Genomic DNA, 10,647 nt, shown 5'->3' on the forward strand with positions numbered 1-10,647 from the left:
CCTGGTGGCGCAGTAGTTGAGGGTCCGCCTGCCGATGCAGGGGACACGGGTTCGTGCCCCAGTCCGGGAAGATCCCACGTGCCACGGAGCTGCTGGGCCCGTGAGACATGGCCGCTGAGTCTGCGCGTCCGGAGCCTGTGCTCTGCAACGGGAGAGGCCACAACAGTGAGAGGCCCGCATACCGCAAAAAAAAAACAAAACCGAAGTCTCCTCCTCTTCTTCCAACATCACTCTGCTGAAGATTCAAAACCTGGAAGAGAGGGTCTTATGGAGAAGTGGGAGGAGTTGAAAAGATTTTCCAAAGACCCCTTCAGTTTATGTACTGGGAGGGCAAGTGTGTTTGGATTAGATACCCCACCCTCCAAAGACTATTCAATGAGGGAGCGATCAGTCCAAAAGAGAAATGGATGGATGTCGGTGGGCAAAAAAATAAAAAATACTCCCCATCGAGATTTCGGGACACAAAGACCTACCTCACTCCGTATAATTGCATGGTCTTCCATACATTTTTTAACTATTCCCTAATGATGGACAACTGAAATGGTCAAGAAAAAAGAGAACAGAGGCCTATGAGGACAGGCTAAAAAGAATAAGATTCTTGAGGCTGTAAATGGCCCTGCCCCATCCTCATTCAGGAATGTCAGTTAAAAATCTCATGTCTTGCCCAGGGCCCAGGGCATATGCTCAATGATCAGTAAGCATGTTTTCAGTTAGTGAACATGTTTGGGTTCAGGAGGACTCTGTCTCTTTTTTCTTTGGATCAGTCTGGTGGAACGATGGCTTCCACACTGAGAATAAGTGCTCTTCTAGCACCATCTGCTGGCACTGGAAAGCCTTTCCTGAATCCCCGCCTCCGAGTCTTTCAGCCAGGAGTATTGTATTGTTAATACCTCTGAAATACCTTCAGTAGCACAGAACCTACCTTTTATCTGTAGACAGGGAAGTTACAAAATGTTTACTTTTTTTGTTTCTTGTTTACTATTTAATGGACACTTTACAGTTTGCCAACCTTTCTGTTTTTGCCTTTCCACAAAGTAAGACACATGGTGAGGTGCTGAAAGAGCGAGTAAAAATGAGGCTCACGCCATAGCCTGTGACTCTGAAGACTATGTAGACCTTTGACGTTTATTCATCAGCTACTGCGCTCTGCGCAAGGTACTGTCTTTCTGGTTGAACTAATTACATAGCACATACCAATACGATGCCTTGCGCTTAAGATGGTTAACAAGCCCCTGCAGGTGCCCATTGTTGTCAGAGGTGCTGTAGAAGATTCAGAGAAGTATGTGACAACTTCTCAGCCTCCAGAGAAGCCAGTCTAATCAGGAAAAACAAGCCAAACAATACAGGATAAAGTCTGTGGATATGCCTGTAAGCACTGTCAAAATATGACATTGCCTTAGACCTTAAGAGAAATATACATACTGTGCTAGACATTTGGCAATGCCTGGAAACAGTTTTGTTGTCACCACTGGGGTGGGGATGCTACTGGCATGCAGTGGGTAGAATGCTGCTAAACATCCTACAATGCACAGGACAGCCTCCGTTACAAAGAATTGTCTCGCCCCAAATGCCAATAGTGCCGAGACTGAAAAACCTGTGCTAGACTCTTAGGATCAGTGATGAGCAAGGCAGGCATGATCTCTGCTCTCCTAGTATCATGGCGAAGAAATGTTAAAAATATAACAACTTGCTGAAGGAATTCAGAAGGATAGAGCCTACTCAAGAACTCTGCTGGTCACAGACGTGAAGTATCCCCATCACTTTGAAGCATGTTTAAAGTGCAGAATAGCGACCCCCGCCCCCTCCTGAATAAAAAATGTGCGTTTTAACAAGATCCTCAGGTTACTCCTATGCACATTAATGCTTGAGACGCGCCTGCTCTAGAGGTTTCAGAAAAACACAGGAGGGGACTTTTCATTGTTTTATGAAGACCGGGAAAGAAGGAAGCATATGGCAGGTGGTTAAGAACTATATGAGGGAAGGTCCTGACTTGGTAAGTTGGAATTTCTAGTTTTCGGTTCAATAATAATTAACAAAGTGTTAACTGCTTACTGCCAGACTTTGTGCTAAACGCTTTATATGGAGTAGCTCATATAACTCGCCTAAGGCTATAGCAAGATCCATCATTATGTCAATTTAATGGGTAAAGGAAACTAAGGGACAGAGGGATTAAAGAACTTGCTCAGGGACCCACTGACGGAGCCAGGCCGACAGAATCAGAGTTGCCTTTTTTCACCGTCCTAGGTAGTCCATACACAGCTCCACCCACACGTGAGAGGCAAAACCATAGCCCCAGCTCTCCCCACCCAGAAAAGGAAACGTGCAGCCCAGCGAGCGGAAATTGGAGGAGCAGCTCCCACCCCCACCGGAAGTCGGTGCATTGTGGGAAGCGTTTCGTTGTTTGTTTACACTGTGGCCTCCAGCATTATGAGAGTACAGCTGGAATAAAAAAGGCTGTGTTTTGAAGATAACACGGCTCTAAAAAGCTTCGAAGCGGTGCGAAGGAAGCTTTGTGCAACTTTTGGCGGGAATCGGGATTAGCAAAACCTCAGCTGTTCACTGCCGCTAAAACGGCCCGGACCGCCCCTCCATGGGCTAGAGTAGACGTCTCTATGGTCGAGTAAACAGAGAAGTTTCTCTCTTCCCCACGCGGTGGGGCTGCGCATGAGCAATAGCCGCAGAGTTGGAAAGATGGCGGAGGAAGAGTAAGTTTTGGGGGTTGTGAGCCGCTGGCTTGGCGTCTCGAGCATCCGGTGCCATCCACAGTGTTTATTTCCCGGTGGCGGAAAATAAGGATAATTGTGGACTGAAGGGAGAGAATAGGAAAGGTTCCAGATTACAGAGGGAGGAGTAAGGAGCCGTAGGGGTTGGGTGGGTGGGCGGGCGGAGGGGGCTGCGGTCGAGTTCGGGTTACCTCAAGGGGAGAGGATTGACTTTTAGGCATTGGGGCTGGAGAGTGGGTTACTCCAGCCTGGCTTAAGTGTTACCCCTACAGATGGGTCTGCACCCGTCCCAGCCCCACGGGGCCGAATCTCATCGCTGATGGTGTCTGTAAAGCTGTGGCACTAAAAGCTCTGTTGACGTATATGAGGACCAGTGGTTAAGGGGCTCATGACTTTTGAAAAGGTTTTGGAGACGAGGGAATGTGAGAGGTCCATTTTGAAGACTGGAGCCAGAAACCACAGATTTAAGAGGCGCCTCAGTCCTTAGTAATTTGAAGACAGTAATGTTTCCCGAAGCCCAGGATATGTTTCGGAAATCCACTGAAGATTTGTTTACTTAATACTATCGTTTGTCTCCATTTTCTGTGTCAGGCCAAGAAAAAAGATCCCTTTGGTTCCAGAAAATCTCCTGAAAAAGAGGAAGGCTTATCAGGCCCTGAAAGCCACCCAGGCAAAGCAGGCGCTTTTGCAAAGGAAGGAGGTAATGGTGGAGAACCAGGTGGAGGGAATTAGAATTTGTATTTGATGAGTTTTATCCAGCATGTGTTGAACTAGATTTGGTACTGACAGTCTCTTCTCCCATCGGTTGGATTATGCAAGGTATAGGGTTCTTGTCTTTGCTTAGCAAATATGTATCACTTTCAGCGAACAAAATACTGGCATAAAGTTGTTAAGGAAAAAGTGAATGGAGAGTTCCAGGTATATACCAAGTGACTTGAGAGACCAAACATGCTTGTGTACCTGAAAGAAAACTTTTTTAATATACCAAACGATTTTTGCTATTTGCTAAATGTTTTTGGAGAAATACGTATTTTGGAGGCAGGTAACAAAAGAAGTGTGAGCTTTATGATGCCTAACATAGTGTTAGGTTCCATAAACACTTGCTGGTAAACATTGGCTGACAGCACGTAAATTAATTGGGTTTTTGTTTATTTAGCAGGGACTTTTCCCAATAAGTTTCCAAGTTTTCTCAACATCACCTTCACTCGGGTATTTTGGTTTTCCCACTATATAGGAATAGAGAATGTTTGTCTGCACCCCTTTCCAGAACATAGGGGGAAATAAGCTTTATCAGTAGTGACTAATGAATTACTGTTGTGGAAGTAAAGATGACCAGAGGCATAAAACGGTGATGGTTTGCCTTCTCTGTAGCAGAGGAAAGGAAAAGAGATCAAGTTTAAGCGACTAGAATGGTTCCTACATGATTCCTGGCGGCAACTACGTGACAAGGTGCGACTCAGACGACTAGAAGTGAAACCTCATGGCTTGGAAGTGCCAGATAAACATTCCTTAGCCTTTGTTTTACGCATCGAAAGGTAGGGAACTTGCTGGATTTCATGAGGCTGGGGCAAACTATTGGTTCAGCTTTAGGCCCTTTTTAGAGACATGAGATAGTAGGCCTTAAGCCATTAATGCAAGTTATGCTAGGAATTCAGGGTTGAGCAAAACATAGATTTTGTCTTCAAGATTAGGGAGACTGAGCTTAAGCAAACAGACATGAGAATACACTGACTGCTTTGAGGGTAAAGTGCTGGATGTGGGGACAAGGGGCCCTCGGTGTGGTGTGTCATGGTTTGGGACACTGGGAAGCAGGAACTTGAAGGTGAGACCTACAAACATGAAAGGGTTGGGAGAAGGCTTTCCAGGCACAGATGGAAAAAGTCCTGAAGTGGGGGATCAAGGCATCTTCTAGGAACTGAACCAGGGTCGAGTGGATGGAGCATGTTCAGTGCTGGGGAGAGTACAGAAAGCTTTTTCCACGTTTAGTGATACCTTACTTATTCCTATCAGCACATACAGCTCTGCCTCTGTTTCCCTACCCAGTCACCCGTGGGTTTTAAATATGTATGAGTCTCCTACCACTGCCATAATCTCTTTCCTGGACTATCACATCAGCTTTCTAGCTGGGTTTCCCGGACTCTGGTGTCATGCACTATTTTGTTTTATATGCTCCCTCAGTGATGGCCAAACAAATCTGATCATGTCTCCTTTATTAAAATCTTCCATAGTTTGTTTTTTTCTGGGTTTTTTTTTTTTTGGCCCTGCTGTGTGGTTTGTAGGATCTTAGTTCCCTGACCAGGACTGAACCCAGACCCTCGGCAGTGAGAGCTTGGAGTCCTAACCACTGGACCACCAGGGAAGTCCTTAAAATCTTCCATAGCTTTTAATGCTCACAGAAGCAAGCCTGGCTTCCTTAGCTTGATGTGTTCAACCCCACACACACACAAATTCAGGGATCATTTCTGTTCCCTTAGCACCTCGGGTATTGCTCCACATAGCATGGAAATGACCTGTTTACATAGCTGCTTCCCATTCAGTTGCACTTTGTAAGTCACAGTCTGTGTCCTACCCTCTGGGTGCCCAGTAGTGGCAGACATTTCATGGGTGCTTGCTGGACAGAGCCTGACTTGCTCTGGTGTTCATTTCAGGATTAATGGGGTGAGTTTACTGGTGCAGAGGACCATCGCAAGACTTCGCCTGAGTAAGATTTTCAGTGGTGTCTTTATGCAAGTAACTCCTCGGACCATAAAAACGCTTCGTATAGTGGAACCTTATGTGACCTGGGGGTGAGTATGGATTTTTGTGTGAATTCACATGTTTGAGAAGGTTGAGAACATTGGGAGGCACAGGGTGCTGTCCTCCAGTGCTCATGTTGCCGTGTCCAGGGGACGTTTTGCTGCGACCACAGTCACCAGGAATCAGCTGCCAGCCTTGAGTCTCAGAACACGGGGCGGGTAGAGCGGGGGTTCCCAGAGCGGCTGATAATGGTCTGAACAGGGCTGTGGCAGGGCTTGGTCAGCTGTAGGCTAAGGCTGAGTAAGACGAGTAGAGGACAGATTAATTCTTGGAATCTTGAAGCAGAGCTAGGTAGTATTCCTTCAAACAGTAAAACCCAAAAAAGCCTTGGATTTCATTTCAAACTCTTGAATAGGGTCACTTAAGGCCAAAGTCCTAGACGATAAGCCAGGACGTATTTTTGCCTGGAAACTAAATCTTTATTTGGTGAGCGTTTGTATGCATAAATTTTAATTTCTAATTACATAGGGCTGCTTGGGTTTTTCACCTCCTTCAGGTGAATTTCCAGGCATCCCAGCTGCAGCATGTTGCAGGACACGTTGGGGAGGGGGGTTGGTAGAATCCTTAGCCAGGCTGCTGGACTGTGTGGCCAGTTAATACAGTGTGCCTGGTGGCCGTGGGGAGGTGGCTGAGGTTGTATTTTACTCTGCCACACATAGATTTCCAAATTTGAAGTCAGTTCGGGAACTCATCTTGAAACGTGGACAAGCCAAGGTCAAGAATAAAATCATCCCTTTGACAGACAACACGGTGATTGAGGAGCACCTGGGTAAGTGAACACCTTAGGAGTTGGAGCAGAAAGAGTCCCAAGAACCTGCCAGAGTGCCGAGCTCTGGCATATAAGAGCCTCACTGTGTGTGCTGGGAAAATGAATAAAGGAATCTGAACTTTATGTTTCTTAGGGAAGTTTGGTGTCATTTGCTTGGAAGACCTCATTCACGAAATTGCCTTTCCGGGGAAGAATTTTCAGGTGATCTCAGGATTCTTGCGCCCTTTCCAACTCTCAGTAGCCCGTCACGCTACCAAGAATAGAGTGGGCTTCCTCAAGGAAGTGGGCTCACCTGGCTATCGAGGTGAACGCATCAATCAGCTCATCCGGCAGCTGAACTAAACCCAGGTAAGGCAGGGCTGAAAACTGCCCTTGGGCTGACTTTGGATGGGCTATGCCTTGCCTCTTAAAAGATCTTTTTGCATTTACGAATGTATGAGAATAACTCGGGGTAGGGGGGCTGGTATTCCCAAGTCTAATGGATGGAGATACTTGGAACAGTGAATGCCTGGCTAGGGCATGGGGTTTTGTGTACCCCAAGAGTTACAGGATAGAAAACACTGACTAACCAGAAAACCTTCTGTGTTGCTGTGGTCATTTAGCTGGAGGTGGAGAGAGAATAATATTGAAAACTAATTTCAAAAAGGACCTGAAGATCTAAATCATCACTTGCTGAAGGAATGTTAATTCTTTGAAATTGCTCTTTATTGTGATTACTCTTAGGTGCCAAGTTGCATTTGAATTAATGAAATTGTGTTTTTCTTCCTCAGCACATCTGAAAGCACAGTGCATTGGAAGCATGTGTTTTTGTTTTATGGAATTGTTACCCAGTGTCTTCAAGCAAGATTATTTTCTGCTGTATCTTCAGAAACTGGAGGGGAAGGGTCAGGGAAAAGATGGTGATGTTCAGGGCAGGCACTTTTCATCCCACTTCAGTTCCAAGAAAAAGTTCCTGTGTGTTTTCTGCGAAGACCGCCGTCCACCTCAAACCAGCAAAGGACTTGTGCCATGGAGGAGGGAGTCCTGTTTTATCACACCTATCCTGGGATTTAATGTTGGTGAACGAACAAATACCCACATATGAATACAAGACAGCAGTGGACCAGGCCCAGGGGCATATTGAACCTGGGGTATCCAAGGGCCTTGTTTTAGAAAGAACTTGAAATACAGTTAGAAAGAAGCGCACAAAAACAATGCCCTGTTGTCTGCTGTGAGTCTGTGTTCTAACTTCCGTGACGGCTTAGTGAGCTCTCCGACTGGCTGGCTCTGGGTGTATCTGGTAGCTTCCTTATTATCATCTTTGCAGCTGGCTTAGTGCTTTGCTCTAGCTCAGGATTTTAACCGACTCTTGGATCTATGCGAAGGGAAGGACCCTTTCCCCAGGAAAACAAACATGCATACACTCCAGTTTTTTTCTTGGAAGTGTAGGGTGTTGGTAGATCTTTCTCAGGGACCCAGGCATCTTATGTGAAGAAGTCCTGCTCTACCAGGATTGGTCACTTGGGCTCTGACCTTGCTAGTGTCCTCTGGTTCTGTGCCCTGTGGAAGACCAAGGCTTACCAAGGTGGCTTTTTTCCCTTCAAGCCAGTGGGTGTTTCCTATTAACATGTAGATTGCTGAGCCCCTGTGCCTTTAATCAGTTGATCTAAAAAAGAAACAAAATTTTATTCGAGCCAAATTTGAGGATTATAACCCACGAGGAGCATCTCACAAAGCCCTGAGAACTGTTCTGCCCATTAGAAGTCAAGACACAGTTGTATAAGCTTTTTGAGACAGAGGAGCGTTGTACATCAAATGACATATAATTGACAATTTACATAATCCAGACTTGAGCACCATGTGACCCCTTATCAAGAAGGAATTTTACCCTTAAGAAATTGTTGTCTTAGGAGAACGTTTCTCTTTATGGTTGAGTGGAAATTTCTGCTGATGGGGAAGGTTTGGTCAATGCATAACGCAGACAACACAGCACACATGGTGGGAGAGGCAGGGCACAGATTTGTTGTTTAAATTTTTCTTGTCTTGCCATAAAATGTGTATCTTACAGTTTGCCCCTGTTGATCATTAATCTTTTGACAGAAAGCATTAGGTGACCAAATGTTTGGTCCCTCAAAGCTAGGGGGCTGCTTGCCCGCCTCAGTGTCTATCATGTCCCTTGATGCCGGCTCCTAGTAGCCCGGTTCTCTCTTTTAGAGGGTTGTACTGGCAGAATATTTGTCAAGGATTGACAGCCAATTCCAAGTTGTCCAAAAAGGTACTTAAGCCAGTTTTCCTTGCATGTACATTGTGTATGTCCATAATTTTATAGAAAACTATAGATGTGACCTATAGTTCCAAGTCATTCAAACATCATTATCTTAGTAGGAGCAAATGACACAGTGTGAAAGGCAAGAAACTATCACCTTGTAAGTTCCACAAACTCATTTAAATTCGTAGGAGGAGGAACAATGTTATTAGCAAAAGTTCAAGCCAAAATTCTGGACCAAACCATTTTCGTAGTATCAATACTTCCTCTAAACTGGGAGAGAGGGTTGTTCAGAGCAAAAGTTTGACTCCTCATGGGTCATGAGGTGAATTAAATATCACGGCCAAATGGTAGTACCATTGGAAAACTGATAGAAACCAGTGTGCCTGCACTAAAGGCAGACTGACAGCTTGGCAGGAACTATTTCCAAGGCTGCCTGTAAGTAAGTGACCAAGGGAAACCAATTGTGAATCTCCCTACTGGGGACAGCCAAGGTCATAAACTTGTTCCATAAATCCACTGGTTCCCGTTAGGAGCTACCTGATACTCAACATCTAATATAAAGGATTATTTATGGCCAGAACAGGCAGCATTAATTAGCTGGTCAAAGGGGGTCTCACTGGGCTTCCTGGTGATGCAATGGTTAATAATCTACCTGCCAGGGCTTCTCTGGTGGTGCAGTGGTTAAGAATCCGCCTGCCAAAACTGGGGACTCGGGCTCGAGCCCCGGTCCAGGAAGATCCCACATGCCATGGAGCAACTAAGCCCATGCATCACAACTACTGAGCCTGTGCTCTAGAGCCCGTGCTCTGCAACAAGAGAAGCCATCGCAATGAGAAGCCGGCGCACCGCTCTAGCTGTGGCACTCGCCACAGCTAGAGAACGCCCGCGTGTAGCAACGAAGACTCAACGCAGCCAAAAATAAGTAAATGTATTAAAAAGAACAAAAGCGAGTTTCAGTTCATTCAGGAGAGGCCTGATATGGTCCCTTCCAACACGGCTGCAAGGAGTCTTTTTTTTTTTTTTTTTTTGCGGTACGCGGGCCTCTCACCGTTGTGGCCTCTCCCGTTGCGGAGCACAGGCTCCCAACAAGCAGGCTCAGCGGCCACGGTTCACGGGCCCAGCCGCTCCGCGGCATGTGGGATCTTCCCAGACCGGGGCACGAACCCGTGTCCCCTGCATTGGCAGGCGGACTCTCAACCACTGCGTCACCAGGGAAGCCCAAGGAGTCCTTTACCTGATGTCTTTTCCAATATGAATAATGTCCTGGTTGCAGGTCACGGTGGATCTGATCTTCATCCAAAGTTAGAGTACTGTGATAGCCTTCAGAAACAGTGTCCTTTTAATTAAACTTTGCAAGGAGCTATCTGAGAAGTGAGTCTTAGCCAGTAAATGCCTGAATTAACAAAACTAGAATATCACTGAAACATAATCTTTTTCTTTCTAAAGTTAACCTCATTTCTACCAAATATCTGGTTAACTGACCATATAGCTAGCTATAAATGACAAAAGACTTTAAGAGTCAAGGTTAAAGAACTTGATTACAATGCAATTGAAAAGAAACTTGGTTACTGCTGTGACATACACTAAAATTATGACTGATATCACTTACCAGGACATACCAGAATTTTGGGAGTTCCACTTAATTTCTAGAATGTATATATTAATAATGTTTACACATATGACATAAACTAAAGTTTTATCACCATCTATTTAACTGCTCCCCATTTAACATACCAAATATTCCTCTCTCTGAGATGGAGAGAAAACAAATATTTTGAGGTGCTCCAGGGACCCTTTGGAAAACCTCAAAGTTAGAGGTCAAATGACCTTCATTTAGTATTTGATCTTAGGAAAGTTTGTCAAAAATATCAAAAAGTTATGGGCTTCCCTGGTGGCGCAGTGGTTGAGAGTCCGCCTGCCGATGCTGGGGACACGGGTTCGTGCCCCGGTCTGGGAGGATCCCACGTGCCGCGGAGCCGCTGGGCCCGTGAGCCATGGCCGCTGAGCCTGCGCGTCCGGAGCCTGTGCTCTGCAACGGGAGAGGCCACAACAGTGAGAGGCCCGCGTACCGAAAAAAAAAAAGTTTTAAAACATTTGGTCAAATAGAATCA

General features: G+C 45.7%; 2 protein-coding genes across 8 annotated transcripts in view; one reads left to right on the top strand and one right to left on the bottom strand.

Moving 5' to 3' along the window:
• The first annotated feature begins 2,393 nt into the window (after positions 1–2,393).
• Positions 2,394–8,302, top strand: RPL7L1 (ribosomal protein L7 like 1). 2 transcript variants are annotated; one of them, XM_060307898.2, is made up of 7 exons: positions 2,394–2,705; positions 3,315–3,423; positions 4,098–4,258; positions 5,372–5,509; positions 6,179–6,288; positions 6,422–6,636; positions 7,059–8,302. In XM_060307898.2, exons 1-6 carry the CDS (start codon positions 2,665–2,667, stop codon positions 6,628–6,630), a joined length of 768 nt encoding a protein of 255 aa, XP_060163881.1. In that variant the 5' UTR covers positions 2,394–2,664; the 3' UTR covers positions 6,631–6,636; positions 7,059–8,302. The 2 variants fall into 2 exon arrangements, with proteins under 2 accessions (XP_060163881.1, XP_030726571.1); XM_030870711.3 differs by having other exon boundaries at positions 2,396–2,705; positions 4,095–4,258; positions 7,059–8,301.
• The window catches only part of PEX39 (peroxisomal biogenesis factor 39), a 41,710-nt gene continuing 37,936 nt past the window's right edge, over positions 6,874–10,647 (bottom strand). For 2 of the 6 annotated variants that reach the window (XR_011377830.1, XR_009565826.2), the window contains exon 4: positions 6,875–7,933. The gene's annotated coding sequence lies outside the window, so the exon portion shown is untranslated. Of the gene's footprint in view, positions 7,934–9,770; positions 10,566–10,647 lie in introns of all 6 variants that reach the window. The other 4 variants (XR_011377831.1, XR_011377829.1, XM_070046703.1 and 1 more) reach the window with 4 other exon arrangements.

The sequence above is a fragment of the Globicephala melas genome, chromosome 11, assembly GCF_963455315.2.
Source record: "Globicephala melas chromosome 11, mGloMel1.2, whole genome shotgun sequence".
Classification (NCBI taxonomy): domain Eukaryota; kingdom Metazoa; phylum Chordata; class Mammalia; order Artiodactyla; family Delphinidae; genus Globicephala; species Globicephala melas.